Source organism: Dermacentor albipictus, chromosome 2 (genome assembly GCF_038994185.2).
Source record: "Dermacentor albipictus isolate Rhodes 1998 colony chromosome 2, USDA_Dalb.pri_finalv2, whole genome shotgun sequence".
In the NCBI taxonomy this organism is placed as follows: domain Eukaryota; kingdom Metazoa; phylum Arthropoda; class Arachnida; order Ixodida; family Ixodidae; genus Dermacentor; species Dermacentor albipictus.
In genome coordinates, this window is record NC_091822.1 from 69,788,712 (window position 1) to 69,805,891 (window position 17,180).

Genomic DNA, 17,180 nt, shown 5'->3' on the forward strand with positions numbered 1-17,180 from the left:
CTGGTATTCCGGTAACCACAGGCGTACATGAGACGTACGTACGTGAGCGGCCTGATCGGTCTGCGTAGTCCAGCCACCTGTTGGCGCAGAGCTTAATCAGCCAAACAAAGCGCTAATATTTGTCTAACCAAATGTAAAATACGATTACGCTCCTGTGAAAAATATGCACCAGCAGCAAGGAAAAATACATTTCGTTACTGCTACTGCATGTGGTTTAGCTCTGTGCCACTAGGTTGCTGCACCATGCAGGCCGTTCACTTTTGCGCTTCTGCTCATCTTGTGAAACGGCACGGTAACGGCCAGGCGCTGTCCCCTTGCGCTTACCCGTATACCCGACTTGCAAAACGCTATTGTGGTAATAGACAGTTTTAGTTTAGGATACGCTGTACCATTGCGTACGCTATAAAATAGCGGGTCGTCACTGCACATGCGCAGAAAGAATGCTAAACGACCCATAGCGTATAGTGTATGCACGCTATTTCTCAGATTTAGTGTTAGCGTCTTTGCGGGGTTTGCGGAGCTTGCGTGAAACATGGCGGTGGTCCCGGCTGCCCACTTCAAATTGAATTTGGCGTTGCTTTTGTAAAATTCACTTCGTTTGTAGCAAATGACTGTGTAAACAGCTTTCGCTTAGTCTCAGGCCGCTTCGACGACAGAGTATTATGGGTAACCTTGTGGTGTTTTCGAGATCGCTTCTTCTTTCGAACGAGTCGAAGCCTAACAAAAGAAACATTCGAGATGTCAGCACCACCTATCGCTACAGTCGGGCGATAGCCGCAACGACGTCATATGGCCTCTGAGATCCGAACATCTTGCAGGCCAACTAAAACTGTAAAAAACGTGCGCTGCTTAGCGTACGCTAAACTAAAACTGTCTAATAATCCTCTGGCGATTTGTGCGGCAAACGCACAAATCCTGGCGCCGATCAGATAGCAATAGTTTGATGCACTACAGCCAGTCCACTCATCTGCTACCTTGCAAAGGCACACAATGTCGCAGCTTGATATATTGCCAGTCACTGCGTTTGCAGCCCACAATGCAACAAAGTCGAATCATGGTGCTCACGAAAAGACTGAGACCGACTGTGACAGTGGAGCTCTCCTCAAAATGGAGCATGTTGTAACAGAAGCAGACGATGCTTGCTCTGTGCCGGAAGTGCTTAAGTGTAGTGAGAAATTGTTCTTGTGCATTCTCTTTCTGTTACTTTCTTTTCACAGAAACAAATTAACTAACATTCCAACTATTACAAACAACATTTGTTCACCATAATGTTGGAAAAATTATTGGTGATGCGCCCTGGGCAGCCAATTGAATAGCTCATTGGGGCAAATGACGTCAAATTGGTAAGGGCGGCTTAAAATTCAGCTGAGTGATGTGCTGGGATTGGCAGCAATGTACATTTTTAAAACCTTGTAATTTACATGCTTTACGCGGAGCACTTAGATGCGTCAATTAATTATCAGAGGGACCTACTCTAATGACTCGGTATGTTTGTACAAAATCGTCAAAATCGTTTCAGGGTCCCTTTAAGACGCGTATATGGTCCAACGTAGCTTGAACATGCGCACGCATACACTACGTCATGTTGGCGAGAACAACGTCTATATTTCGATGCACTGGCGCAGCCAGCGTAACCGGTGTTTGATCCGCACCGATGGCACCGGCTGTTGGAACCTCAGTGCTGACGCCCGTTATTGCAACTGGGTCGCAAGCCCCAAGGGTAGCGTAGGCCTGGCGGCCTGGGGCACACTGGAAGCATCCGAAGGTCCCAGCAAAGCATGAGGCGACTGCTAACAGAACAACTTGTTTATTCTAGCATCGCAAAGAGCGGGCGGTCAGGTCGACCGAAGTAGAGAGACGGGAGAGCACGTTACTCAACAGCAGAAATCGGAGCCTCTCTACTTCGGTCGACCTGACCGCCCGCTCTTTGCGATGCTAGAATAAACAAGTTGTTCTGTTAGCAGTCGCCTCATGCTTTGCTGGGACCTTCGGATGCTTCCAGTGTGCCCCAGGCCGCCAGGCCTACGCTACCCTTGGGGCTTGCGACCCAGTTGCAATAACGGGCGTCAGCACTGAGGTTCCAACAGCCGGTGCCATCGGTGCGGATCAAACATCTGGTGGCAGCGGTGGGATCAAACATCTGGTTGCCAGCGGTGAGATCGCGACAACGGAGGCCAGCAGCGAAGATATGCGGTTGTCTGTATGCTGAGCAGCACAACGACCATCCGGGAGCAGTGCAACGAGCCCTGTGTGATGACTGGTTGCCTGCAGCCGAACGACTGCGCTGAAATCTTGGCTGCGAGGTTTGGTGAGTGCGGGACTTTCTTCTTCTGAGTTTTGCCAGGCTTTTGTTAGTGTCAGAAACAGAGCTGGTAATTGTGGTTGTCGTTGCTGCCGGGTTAGTTGCGGCAAGACAATAGTAGGCAGTAGAGAAAGCAGCATTCAGAGCAGCCATGGATTTGAAGTCGTTGCGCAAACCGAAATTGTTGGAGCTTGCAAGAGAGTTGGGTCTGGATGTCTCAGACAAACTCAGAAAACCAGAACTGCTAAGGGTTATTCTTGAGTTAGGAGCTGAGGATGACGAGCTGTCGGAATGCCTTGAGACCATTGAGGAGAGGGAGACGGCAAAAAGACAGGAGCTTGAACGAAAAGAACGAAAAGAGAAAGAAAAAGAAGAGCGCGATCACGCTTTGGAAATGAAGCGTCTCGAGGTGGAGATGGAACGCGCTCGTAATGGAAGTCAGGCACACGGTGCAGGAGAACGAGTATTGTTTAAAATGACTGACCTGATGCGGCCGTTTAATCTTGGAGAGGACATTGGTTTGTTCCTGGTTAACTTTGAGCGAACGTGCGAGAAGCAGGGGTTCTCTCGGGAAACGTGGCCACAGCGCTTGCTCACTTTGTTACCCGGCGAGGCGGCCGACGTAGTCGCTCGCTTGGAGAGAGAGGAGGCAGAGGATTTCGACAAAGTGAAATCGAGTCTGCTAAAAAAGTACAGGCTGTCAGCGGAGGCGTTCCGTCGGAAGTTTCGAGAAAATGAGAAGGGCAAAAGTGAGTCATATACAGAGTTTGCCTACAGGCTAATGTCAAACATGCAGGAGTGGCTCAAAGAAGAGAAAGCGTTTGGTGACCACGAGAAAGTTCTGCAGTGTTTCGGGCTAGAACAGTTTTATAGTCGGTTACCTGAGAACGTGCGGTACTGGGTCTTGGATAGGCCAGACGTTAGTACGGTGGCTAGAGCTGCTGAGCTAGCCGAAGAGTTTGTGACGCGTCGGGCTCGCGGAGCTAAGGACGGTCAAAAGGGTGAATTTGGCTCGAAGTTTGAGAGGCCGAAGTTCACGCCCATGAGAGCAAAGGGGGACACACGTAGTGCGGATGTGAGTGAAAGCAGTCCGACCGAACGTAAGGAGACGGCGGCAACCGAAGCCGAACGCAGAAAGCGGTTCGAGACGAGGCAAGCGCGCGTGTGTTATACGTGCCAGAAGCCGGGTCATTTTTCGGCGCAGTGTCCAGAAACAAAAACAAAAGTCGTGTTTTTGTCGTTATGCAGCACTGACGAGAACATGAAGCTTCTCGAGCCTTACATGCGAGACCTCCTCGTGAACGGGAAAGAGTGCCGAGTGCTTCGCGATTCCGCAGCTACGATGGATGTAGTTCACCCCTCTTACGTAGAACCCGATATGTTCACGGGCGAGTGCGCATGGATCAAGCAAGCCGTGGAAGCTCATAGCGTGTGTCTGCCCGTAGCAAAAGTGCTTATTGAAGGACCTTTCGGAGCACTTGAGACGGAGGCGGCAGTGTCATCTATGCTGCCCCCCCAGTACCCGTACCTATTTTCGAACAGGTCCGATCACCTCCTGCGCGAGAAGGGGCTTTTGTTTGGTGAGGCTAGCGTTCAGGCCTTAACCAGATCGAAGGTTCGGGAGCTCGCTGCAAAGGCGGTAGTTGCGGGGCCGACGTTGTCGAACGATGAGAAAGGGTCAGAGGCGCAGCAAGGTGATATTCAGAGCACGCCCGAACTGAATAAAATTGAGCCTGTAGCGTTAAAGGCACCAGATACTGGAGAGGAAATTCCCGATGCAGGAAAGTTAGAAGAGCTATCTGCAGATTTGCTCATCGCGCCTACGTCAGACGGACTTAATAGGTTGCTAAAAGTCAGCCGGTCGGCTTTGATAGCCGAGCAAAAGAAGGATGGCAGCCTAGAAAACATACGCTGCATTGTCAAGGAAGGTATCGCCAAGAAAAATGCTCGCTTTGTGGAAAGAGGTGGGGTCCTGTACCGGAAGTATGTAGACCGCAGGGGAGTCGAGTTCGATCAGCTGATCGTGCCTCAGTGCTACCGTCAGGATCTGTTGCGCTTGTCGCATGGGGGTTCGTGGTCCGGACACCTAGGAGTTAAGAAAACTAAGGACCGTCTCTTGCAAGAGTACTATTGGCCAGGGTGTTTTCGGGACGCAGACCACTTTGTGAAGACATGCGACACCTGTCAGCGGGTGGGCAAACCAGGGGACAAATCGAGGGCGCCGTTGAAGTTGGTACCTATCATTACGGAGCCTTTTAGACGGCTCGTTATTGATACAGTGGGACCTCTGCCGGTAACAGCCACGGGGTATAGACACATTTTGACTGTGATCTGCCCAGCGACAAAGTTCCCTGAAGCAGTGCCGCTTAAAGAACTAAGCTCAGTTGAGATAATCAATGCACTACTGTCCATATTTGCGCGAGTTGGTTTTCCTGCGGAAATCCAATCAGATCAGGGCACAGTGTTTACTAGCGCTTTGACAACAGCCTTTCTCGAAAGGTGTGGGGTAAAGCTGTTACACAGCTCAGTGCACCACCCCCAGTCGAATTCCGTTGAGAAGCTCCACTCCGTCATGAAGCGCGTGTTGAGAGCATTGTGGTTTGAACATCAAACTGACTGGGAGCTGTGTCTGCCCGGGGCGATGTTTGCATTGAGGACCGCGCCGCATGCGGCTACGGGGTTTTCGCCAGCTGAGGTAGTGTACATTCGCTCGCTGCGATATCCGCTTCGCATGCTTCGAGACGGATCACTACCCTCTCCAAAGGCTGCAGACTATCTGTTCCACAAATGGCCGCCTCCTGCGCTGGAGCCTCGCTTTGCAACAATATTCCTTTGAGGTGCGTTACAAAAAGGGGAGTCTCAACGGTAACGCCGATGGCTTAAGTCGAAGCCCCTAACGTGGGAATCAGCCTCAAAATTGTTTGTTATTGATGTTTTTCTTCCTGAGGCAGGATTTTTAACATATTGCTTTTGTGTAGTGTTTCAAAGTGATGATGTGCTTTCTAGTGCAATTTTCCAATTTGTGGACGCGTTCTGAGTGCTGCTAGACTACTGTAAGGAACTAGGCAGTAGTATTAAAGGGGAAAGAGCCTGGCATGGCTTAGTGAGGGTTGTGCCGTGCTTGCTGACTGAGCGGCTGAGTTTCGGCGTAGTTCTAACGCTTGCTGGGAACGAGAGAAAAATGAGAACTCTCCCGAAGTCACTTTGCAGTGTCCTCTGTGAACCTGAACGTGAGAACGAGGCCTTCTCGGTGCGCTGCGCTCAAGAAACGCCGAGGGACGACCGACTTCGGTTATGAGCATCATCGAGCGACATCCCTCCGGACAGCGGATGCAGTCCCCTGACCATCGGGATCTCCCTCCCCCGGCGGGGCGGTCTGTTACGTTTCGCCTACGACGCGCGGTAAAGCCAGCGCGGATGCAACGTACGCCGGAGCTTCGTTCCAAGCGGCGGACATTTTGGCCCGTTCGGAGCGGCCGCGAGCGCGCCCCGCCGAGCGCGTCCCGGCATGTTCAGTGCCACGTGTCTTTGTGTGTGCGTATGTGTGTGTGTGCCCACGCTTGTCAAAGCGCGGCAGCCGGGGAAAGGAGCTCCCCCAGTGTGAAGCGAGGAGGTCTGTCCGGCGCCGGCCCGGCTGATGCGTCACCTCCTTGTCCCAACGTGTCTATCAGTCCGTCCGTCGCCGCTGTCACGTGGTGTCGTCCCATGACCTTCCCTCTTGCTCTCAACTCCGAGAGTATAAGAGCAGCTGCCCCCGGACGCCAGGAGAGAGGCTCCGATTTCTGCTGTTGAGTAACGTGCTCTCCCGTCTCTCTACTTCGGTCGACCTGACCGCCCGCTCTTTGCGATGCTAGAATAAACAAGTTGTTCTGTTAGCAGTCGCCTCATGCTTTGCTGGGACCTTCGGATGCTTCCAGTGTGCCCCAGGCCGCCAGGCCTACGCTACCCTTGGGGCTTGCGACCCAGTTGCAATAACGGGCGTCAGCACTGAGGTTCCAACAGCCGGTGCCATCGGTGCGGATCAAACACCGGACGTAGCTAACGTGCCCGACGTCGAGATGGCTTTTGCTGCATCCGCGTGTTCATTGCGCCGACTACACCGACCCATAATGCATGGCGTGGAAAAAAAATGGTGCCCACACTGCTTTGCCGACAGTCACAGGCAGCCATTCAAAGCGGCGCGCGGGTTGGGAATTGTTCATCACCTGTTCCAAAGAGAACAGCCGACGGTGCTCGCGTCGAAGTCTTCAAGGGACAGCATTTTGGCTGGCGCAGCGCAAGCGCCGTAGCGTGACTGGCAGCACGTTAAGCGCACCGACGCGCGCCTGCGCGCGCCGCAGGTACCAAGAGCTGCGCTATAAGATGCACTCTCGAAACGCATCACAACGTGCTGCAATGTTGATCTCAGTTGTACTTTCGTAGATGCACCGGCTGCACGCTGCGGAGTTCCAGTATACGCGTAGGTGGCATCCAAACACGTATCCCAGCGATGTTTTCCTTTGAGTAATAGCCATGAATCTCAAAGGCTATGCTTTTTGGTACTGCGGGTGCCGATAAACCTCACGGCCGCCGTGTTGTAGAGATTACTTGGTGCTGCTTCTCGGCATTACACCTCTTAAATAAAGAGCATAGCCTACAGGATGTGACGTGAAAAAAGAAAGAAAGAAAAAGACGCAGTTTTGTCTGAAAGGCGAATCATCGATTGCAATAGCAAATTAGCAGACAGCAGTATGAAGTAAGGATAGTGCTTTTATTGGCCGTATGAACTTGTAAATATTCGCTTGTTAAATAAAATACATGGTGTCAGCGCATACAGCAAACATGAACACATCGCACCCAATTACTTCGGACCCTCGCTGTCAAAATGCTGGCGCGAGGAAACGCAGTGACAGCGGCGGGCGAAGTGACAGTCGTGTTGTCTATTGCTTCAATGCAAAGTGAGCGCCGAGAACACACAGCACACACAAAGCCAACGCAACCAGATTTTGCCCCACGGTGGTAGAATACCACCGTGCTCTGCCCCCAACGCAGATCGCTCTCAAGATGCAACCGCGCGCAGCCGCCACATGCACAGTTAGAGCCAGAGAGGACGCCCCCCCCCTCCCCCCTCCGCCTTTCTGACATGTCGCAACATTGGGTGCCTCGCGCGTGGGACAAGACAGTGCGCTTCCTCTTCTTGTTCGTCCCTCTCATGCAAGCAAGATTGAGCCGCGATCATCGGCTCCCCTCGCACGCTTTTACTCACAGATATGGCGTAGGGCGTGCGGCGATGGTGACACCGGCGTAGAAATGTGCTTGGAGTGTCTATATAATTGCTATTGCAATTAAAGAATAAATAAATACAAATACAGCGCCGTGTTCTTGTTTTTACCTTGAAGGTCTTGAGAGAGGGAGAGAACCGACCTGCAGCAGACAGCCGCAGAGGGAAAGAGGAAAGCTGCGCAGTGGTGATCGTCGCCAACGTGCTCTCTTGCACCAGCATTTTCCCCATCCACAATGGCGCGAAGTTCAAATTATCGGTCGCGGTGCGGATTTCAGTGTGAATTAGCGGGATGCGTTGCATATTGCTTTCAATATATTGTTGGACAAACCGCGGCAGCTACTTCGAATTATCCAAATTTCAAATTAACAAGTTGTGAATTGATGAGCTTTTACTGTAATGAAGTTTGAGTGTATCGCTATTTCTGCTCAACTGAGAAACTTCTGCGCGACTTCAGGGATTCACTTCTCTCATTCTCTCTCTCTCTGCCGAAGGGATTCGCTTTGCGTCGCTGCGCCAGGAAACGTTTTTTACTTTCCCCCTGGTCAGGTGGATGCCCCACATAGATTTCGATCCCCGCTGTGCTGAGTCAGCAGTGCTGGCGGTTACTGCGAAAGTTCCTGTTAACCGAAGAGTACATGTGCAGTGGTTTATATTATGTAGATTATTTTTACATTGAGTTTATGGAAAACCAACCTAACATTCCCACCATCATCATCATCATCATCATCAGCCTGGTTACGCCCACTGCAGGGCAAAGGCCTCTCCCATATTTCTCCAACAACCCCGGTCATGTACTAATTGTGGCCATGCCGTCCCTGCAAACTTCTTAATCTCATCCGCCCACCTAACCTTATGCCGCCCCCTGCTACGCTTCCCTTCCCTTGGAATCCAGTCCGTAACCCTTAATGACCATCGGTTATCTTTTTTTTTTTTTATTGCGATGAAGGCTTGCCCTTAAGGCATAATTGTTGGAGCGTATATGTGTATTATATGTGTGCTGTGAGGCCTGTGTTGTGTATGAATTGAAGCAGTGTTTTGTGAAATTTGTTATCATGTATCCAGCGGTCATAGCTGGTTGTCACACTGTAGCGGAGGCCGGCTTGCAGTAGGTGACGCGAGCGTTCCGATTGTAAGCCCGTACATGTCCATATTAGGTGGTATGCATCTGATTCCACCACAGGAACGGAGCAGTATGGACACGTAGCACCCAGTGGTAAATGCGACCAGTTCCACCTTGAGACAACAGCCGGTGTAAGGGCCACCCCGGCCCGAAGCCTCCTAAGCACAACTTCCTCCGCCCTAGTAAGGTGAAGGGGGAGGGAGCAGACACACGGTGGGATAAGAGCGCGTGTGTCCTGCCGGAGAACATTTTTACGGGCTCGCAGCGAGTTACGGGGTTGGGGTGGGAGGGGAATAGGTGGAGGATCAGGATTAGGAGGGCAGTGTGCCTGCTGGTCAGCAGCAATGTTGTGAGGGTTCGCTGAATGGCCTTGAATCCAGTGTACCTTGACGCAAGTAGCTGTCTTACTATTCATAGTGTGTATTCTCTCGCAGATTTCCATCGCCTTATCGACCTTCTTGAGTTCCTGAATAGCCGCTAAAGAATCCATGAAGATGTCTAGTTGCTTGATGGTAGGCAGCTTAGATGTCGCATCTTGCATAGCGTCGTGGATGGCTTGAAGTTCCATTACTAGAGCGCTGGCTTCCGTAGATAAATAGCACTGGTGGCCGCTGATGAAATTATGCGTTGTACTCAGGAATGATGTCCTTCCGCCGTCTGGGAGAATGGCAGCATCCGTATAGACTTTGCAGGTGTTAACGCATGATGCATCGACGATGTTGTGTTCGTCAATAGTACCTGTTGCATCGCTGCGTCGTAACTTCGTTGGCTTATTAGTTGTGATGCTGGTGAATTCCCAGGGAGGCATTGGACAGGGCTGATTGTCAATCCGAGAGCCGCGGTGAAAATGAGCATGCAGCGCAGCGACAGCCGGAATAAGTTGCTTTTTTATTTCACGTGCTTTTTCACGTTGCAAAATTAGCTCTGCAATTGTGTTGAGCTGGGCATGTTCCTGTAGGGCTGGTATCGGAGTGATGCGGGGCAGTGCTGTGATTGTGCGCATAGCATCGCGATTAATCGTCTCCAACTGTGCTAGCTGTGCCAACGTCAGCCGTTGAAATTGTGCTTGATATAAAATTCGTGGCTGCAAGACTGCACGCACCAACCGTCGAGCTACGTCAGTACGAGCTCCAGCTGCTTTTGCTGCAATGCGACGAATAAGGTGAAGTGTTTTTGTCGAACTCTGTCTGGTTTTACGGAGCCAGTGTGCACCACTGCCGGATTGGTGAATATCGAGACCCAGTATGCGGACCTCAGAAGCCTCAGGGATTGTCACTGCGCCGAGTCTAAATGTAAAGGGGTGCTGCGTGATTCTTGTGCGTCCTTTCTTGTTGGCCACCACAACATAGCTTGATTTTTGGGCGGAAATGTCCAATCCTGCTTTCCGAGCGTAGTTGTTCAGCACATCAAGGGCTTCTTGAAGCTGTTGAGTTTGTCTAGATATATCTTTATGCACGGACCACAAAGTGACGTCATCTGCATAGATTAAGAACCTCACATCTGGAATCCGATGTAGTTGCCAGGCTAGAGGTATTAGAGCAACGTTGAAGAGAAGAGGAGCCAGAACCGAACCTTGTGGGACTCCTCTGTTCGATGTGAAGTATCCTTCTTGCCTTCCATCTACTCTAATCGCAAATGTGCGATTCTGAAGGAATGAGTAGATGAATCTTATCACCCGCGGTGGAAGTCCCAGGTCGATGAGGTTGGATATAATGATTTCATGGTCTATATTGTCATAAGCTTTCGTTATGTCTGTTGCTACTACCGTGCGCACAGCGTGACTGTGTGGAAAAACCTGTAAAACATCATCTGATAAGATAGAAAGTCCGTCTTCAGTTCCCAAGTAAGAACGGAATCCAATTTGAGCAGGATGATATTTATCGTGGCGTTCAAGCCACCAGGAAACTCGTGTGGCCAGCATCTTTTCAGCGAGTTTGCAGACAGTTGAGGTTAGTGAAATTGGGCGTAAAGATTGCAGGCTATTTGGACACTTTCCTGGTTTCGGAATCGCGACAACAATTGAGTGCTTCCAATCAGGTGGAACGTTTCCAGTCTCCCATACTTTATTAATAGCCTGAAGAAGTGCGTCGAGAGCTGCTCCTTCCATGTTCTTGAAAACCTCATAAGGAATACCATCGGGACCAGGTGTTGTTCGTTTCTTCGAAGTTTCAATCGCCGCTATTAGTTCGGCCATGGTGAAAGGGCTGGATATATCGGATATGGAAGTTGTGTCACACTCATCAATTTCGGGGCAGTTTATAGGTGACGCTTGATCGTATTTCGGGAAAAACGTTCTAGCAGCGTGTTCTGCAAATTGATGCGGCGAACTCTGCATCGCTAACCTAACGCTCGCTGCAGGGTCAGGTTGCTTATGACCGCGTTCCATTGACCGGAACGTGCGCCAAAGTGCTCTGTTTCCAATGCCCGATCCAAGATTCTCGCACCACTCATACCATCGTCTTCGAGAAAGTTGCTTTTCGTGCTGACGCGCCTTCGCCGCTATATGGTTAGCACGTGCACGGCTACCTGGTGCATCGGGATTTCTCGACGCATACAATTCTGCCTGACGTCGCTTTGCCCAAAGTTGCAAAAGGGTGAGGTCCGGTTGAGGTTGTTCCTCGTCAACTGTGGTTACAGTGGTGTTCCTCCGTAGCAGTTCTTTCAAAGCGGGAAGAATTTCTGAGGGCTCTGAGGGTACTTTATCAGTCGATGATTCCCGAAACTTATCCCAATGCGTGACTGTTACTCGTCGTCGAATTTTCTTTATGCACGTTCTGTGCAAACCAATTATTATTGGCATATGATCACTGCCCCATGTATCTGGTTCCACCCGCCACTGCGGCATTCCAGGACCCAACCACCACGTGAGGTCTGGGGCGTTTGTTCTAGATACTGCGGGTACAGTACAGGTAGCCACAGCATGATGGTTCAGCAGTGTAAAAGTGGCATCGCTCATGATGTTTTTAACTTGGTATCCTCTTCGGGAGTTGTACTTGTACCCCCATTCTGTATGTGGGGCATTGAAGTCTCCACCCACGAGAATAGGAATTCCCGGGTACGTAGACCGGAGATGGGCTATCCACCCCAAGTTCAAACGTGTGCGCTGCGGTCTGGCGTAGAATGACACTAGAATGACAGGAGTCTTCACTGGTCGTGTCAGGACCCCGACAACTTCTTGATTACCACTACACCATGGCTCCAGGTCAATCACTGTGTGAGCAATTTGCGATGGTATATAAACTGCAGCTTTTCCGGGAGCTGAAGCCATTGTAGTAGCACGTCTATCTCTAATAGATGGGTTATGGTACCCATTAAAATTGGTTAGGGAGCATAGCTTATTATGCTCTTGAATAAGCAGTGCCCACACATGTAGCTTATTGTATTGAAGCTTGGTTTTAATTTCTCCTAACTTGGAGTTTAGGCCCCGACAATTCCACTGAAGAATTCCATCCTGTGACAGCTGCTGCAGAGAATTAGCCGTTTAGGCCCCGACAATTCCACTGAAGAATTCCATCCTGTGACAGCTGCTGCAGAGAATTAGCCATGATGCAGGCAATTCTGAATGAGTAACGTTAGCTGAGCAAGTTGATCTAAAACTGCTGTCCAAACAGCTTGGTTGACCTGTGGTGCCGGACAGGATCCAGGCGTAACGGTGGCATTAGCAGTGGTTGAAGCGTCACGTGTCGGTCCTATTTTCTGACGACGCAGAATTACCAATTCTTTATGTTTGCGTAGTCGCTCAATCTCTCTGGCCAGTGCGTCTATCCGAGCGTCAATGTCATCATGGTCATCATCTGACTGATGCAGAGGTTCCGGTAATTTCTGTTTCTTTGTCTGCGACTGCTTGCCACGTTTAAGAACAGAAGAATACAGTTGTGTTTCTGGGGCTTTTTCTTCTTCTGCCAGGAGCATCTCTGGCTGTTCTGCGAGAACCTCATAACTATTGTGTGTTGTTACTATAGTCGTTTTTGGTATAGCCTTTCGTATCCGGATTGTGGCCTTCTGTTTAGTCGGACAATTTGTGCTTGTCAAATCGTGCTCATCAGATTTACATAAGCCACATCGATATCGTGGTTGGCCTTCCCTCCTCATTACATGTCCTGCCCATGCCCATTTCTTTTTCTTGATTTCAACTAAGATGTCATTAACTCGTGTTTGTTCCCTCACCCAATCTGCTCTTTTCTTATCCCTTAACGTTACACCTATCATTCTTCTTTCCATAGCTCGTTGCGTCGTCCTCAATTTGAGTAGAACCCTTTTCGTAAGGGTGCGTAGAGAGTGTGTAAGGGTGCGTAAGTTCAGCGGTGGCATAGAGGTAGAACACCCGCCTCGCGTGCAAGAGGTCCATGGTTCGAATCCCGGTGCCGGCAATTTTCCACCGGATTTTAAAAAAAAAAACCGCGTGTGATAAAATTGCATAAACAGGCCTGGAATGTGGCCTGATCCCGGTTGCCAGAACCGGTAACCTACTCCTTCACCAGAGCAGGATTGGCCACCCTGGTGCAGTACTTGGCCACAACCTCCTATATGAACAACACAATCAAACATTCCCACATTATTCGGTAAATCCTAGGATTTGGCTTAACCGAATTTGTCTTAATGGGAGTTTGCTGTATAAAAGTGTAATCTTGCACGCTGTAGAGACTCAAGTATTGTGACAGACATGGTACCGGTTGCCAGGCACATCCTTGAATTGTCCTGGCTTTCCAATAGAAAAAGAAAAGCAATCTGAAGACTTCACTTCTCAGCACTCTCAAGCATGTTGCAATATCACTGGTCCACTCTTTCCTCTAGGTGATTGTAGGAAACTGTTACCTACCCAACTGCTGTGTGCCATCTAAGGTCAAAAGCATGTGGGCCTTCACTGACGTTGTTCCACACTGCCGTTTCTCACTTTGTGTGCTGTCTGCCTTCCTTTTTTTCAGAAGTGCTTGATTTCTCTAGGATCACACTACACCAGGCCAAGAGACTAGAAATGGAATCACAGGTATGGCTGGCTAGTGTTTGATACTGCACCCACTTTATTTTTTGGACAAATTCTTGTTACCATCTAACAAAACAGAAGTTTATTACACCCTTTGCTGCTTGTGCAACAAACACAGAGATAATGGCAGAGCAGAGCTTTGGCATGGGTACCGCTTGGTTAAAGTGCTTACTGTCCACTTGATAAGTTGATCCTAAGTAACCTTTAATAATACATAACATAACATAATACCGCTGCAGTGACTCACTCACTGTGGCATTCTCCTCCTGAGCATATATGGTCGTGGGTTTGATTCCCAGCCATGATGGCCATGTTTCAATGGAAGCAAAAGGGAAATAACAACAAGAACAACAATTTAAGTGCACAATAATGAAACCCACAGGGGAAGGGAGGCCGTCAAAGTTAACCCGAAGCTCTCAACTACAGTCTCTCGTAGCCCCAGAGTTGTGTTTGGATGTTAAACTGCACGAATCAATCAACCAACTTAGCAGGACTTAAGAAAAGTTGGAAGTGATTAGTTATAGTTACAGGTACCGAGTGCACTACGTATTGGGAACACACAAAAAAATTTCATGCTTGATGGGAGATTTCTACTATCTAATGGTCGAGGGCATGAAATTTGTTTTCCTGTGAACCTTCATAAGTGTTTGCACTTGCAAGTAAAATTTTGTTGGCAAGGAATTCCATGTTTTGGGTATCATTGGTGTGGGATTTTTGTGCGAGTGCCATAGCATTGTGGTATCAGTCTGCTAAGGCTAACAATGTGCGAGTGTCTAGCTGACAATGCCTTCTAGCAACAGCCACTGGTGTTATCAGCAGCAGCTCGTGCAGCTATGTTTCCGCAGTTTGTTGGCTAAAAGAGACTCTGAATACAAACGCTAAATCACTGTAGACAGGTAAAGGACTTTTTGAAAACTCTGTTCTCATTACTATTGCTGTAATAGGTTGTTTATTAGCAGAGAAAATAAAAGTCACAAAATTTTTATCTGTGTCATGTCAGAATGATGTTGCTGATGCCAGGGCGACATTTTGAGGCTGTATTTATCATCATGTTAGAGGGATACCGAAGAAAAATGTTACAGTTGAGTTAGATTGAAATATTAGGCTTCTGTAATAACGAATTTGTCATTCATAGTGAGAACAGGCTTTTGTAAGCAAGAAAATGACAATGAAAATGACAGTGGAAAATCTGGAGTGGCTTCACCTGTTGTGGACAGTGCCGCCTCCCATGTGACGTTGGCCTTTAGTGGGTCCAATTGAGGAGCAGCAGCGAGAACCTTAGGCGGCGATTTTCTACACAACGAAGTGATATATTGGGACACAGAATAGGATTGTAGACTCGGAGATAAATTCTCTATCATTGTAGCCTAACAACAATATCTGATAAGTGTTTCCCAACATTTGTACTTGCCTCGTGTCATTCTGTTTCTACAACTTCTGAAACATGTGTCAGTTCTTGTTTAAGTTCTGCACGTGCATTTTGTTAGCCCTAGCAGAGTGATACCGTCAAATGGCTCCACCATAAACTCCCTCACCCTTTTTTGGTGATGCACCAGGTCCGTGTCCTGGAACTAGAGAGCAGCCTGGAGCGGGAACGGCTGCAGCTGGCGGCACTCCGCAAGCGCCACTACCACCTGGCTGGTGCCAGCGAGGGATGGGACGATGCACCTGAGGTAAGGGATCGTTTGCTGTGGCGCCCTCTGCGAGCTTCTTCCAGTCTGTCTTCCTTGCCTTCTCTCTTGCAGCAAGTTGCACTTGATCCACATATTTTTGGAGAGGCTAGTGCATTCCATGACAGAAAAAAAAACTGCACCAGAAATGGGACCAGAAAGTGCAGACAGTACTCTTTTGTCTGCTATTCTGTTGTCCCATTTTTCGCACTTTGTTTCTTTTCTGTCATGAAGCTGTACCAACAGGACCAAGCCAAACTTCAGACGCTACTGCAGTGCATTCTTCTTGGTGTTCATTGTTTCAACAGCTTGATAGGTGTCGACTTCCATGTTTGGTATCACTGCTGCGTCATTGTTGCTGCCCAATCCGTTGCAGGCCGACTCATTGCCTTGGTGGTTGTATAAAGGACTGCACACTCATTGCCTCAGTCTGCATATTGGGACAGGCTATCTATATTACTGCAGTGGCATTTGCACCTTAAAGAACTATTGAAATCGGATCATTGTAGACTACGGGCCCCATCGGCCCTCTTCTGTGAGAAACAGAAGGGAGCCAATTAGGCACGGGCATTTCGATGACCTTTGGTTTCAATGGTCATTGAAAGCAAATGTGGGGTCTCAAACATGCTCTTGGGACAAAGGAATGAGCATTTAATGCGCCTTTTATACACCAATCTATCCAACCAAATTGCTGTATTTTTCCACATCTAACCTGCCGCCACATATTATAAACCACACCCCTAATTACAACCGCTCGGAATGAAATAAATAAATCTGTATGTACAACTTGCGGAAATAACTGCATACAGCAACGCTCAAATTTTTACAAAAACAGTCATCATTAATGGATGCACAACTCATCCACGTCATATCCTCGGCCAGCGGCTCTGTCCCCTCCCCCCTCTTCAGCGGTGCTGATAATCTTCAGCTTCAGCTACACTGTAAAGGAGGGTCGTTGAGCGCAGTTCGTCATGATCTGAGTTATAGTTCACTGGCGCCACGTACACTTCACTCTCTGCTAAATGCAAAATGATAAACACAAGAAAAGGCGTGGAATACAGAGATAATTCATATCATCCCAAAATTCGTATCAGGCGTGTTCGTATCACTCAGATTCTACAGTATATGTTTTTCTGGAATACATAATCCCCAATTCAGAGTTGCAGCTCTTCTTTAGTATGTACGATACAGTCAAACATTGTTTTAATGAAGTCGCATCCAACACCAAAATACTATCATTATATTCAATATTCATTATACAGGATGTCCCAGTTAACTTGGACTAAGATTTTTTTAAAAACAACACAAGCTCTAGAGAAATCGTACCGACTGCATAGTAGCGGCAGTCGTGTGTACTTACAGCCAGTATCTTTTTCATCACGAAGTATTAATTAGTTTTTTGCTTTTAATTAGTGAAATCTTTAATTATTGCTTGAATCGCAAACATATTAATTACAGTGTTGCAGGACACCTTAAATAACCTCCGAGTCAAGCATTTATTTCATGCTGAAGTGGTCCTGGTTGTTTTTTCCAAGAAAAAACGAAAGCCCACGAAATATGAAATAGATGCGCACTCGCACGCCGCTACTCTAGCGCCTACAAGCAATCATTGAAAGATATACGGCTGTATTCTCTTATCGCCGCATCGTACAAGGCTCCGCTGTACTTATCAATGCGCCAGCGGCGTGTTCTCTTGATGCCGCGACCATCACATAGCGTGAAGCCCTGTATTGAGCTGCCGCCACTGGTAAAGCCATGTATTCGTGGCTGTTCACTTCGGAGCGTTTGAGTAACGGCGCGCGAGCGCGTATCTATTTCGTATTTTGGAGGTTTCCCATGCT

General features: G+C 48.7%; 1 protein-coding gene across 2 annotated transcripts in view; it reads left to right on the forward strand.

The window, feature by feature from the left end:
* LOC135908186 (huntingtin-interacting protein 1-like) overlaps window positions 1–17,180 on the forward strand; it is a 131,683-nt gene that overhangs the window by 103,180 nt on the left and 11,323 nt on the right. For both annotated transcript variants that reach the window (XM_065439935.1, XM_065439937.1), the window contains 2 exons: window positions 13,611–13,672; window positions 15,226–15,342. In XM_065439935.1, the coding sequence (XP_065296007.1) occupies window positions 13,611–13,672; window positions 15,226–15,342 (179 nt within the window). The remainder of the gene's footprint in view (window positions 1–13,610; window positions 13,673–15,225; window positions 15,343–17,180) is intronic.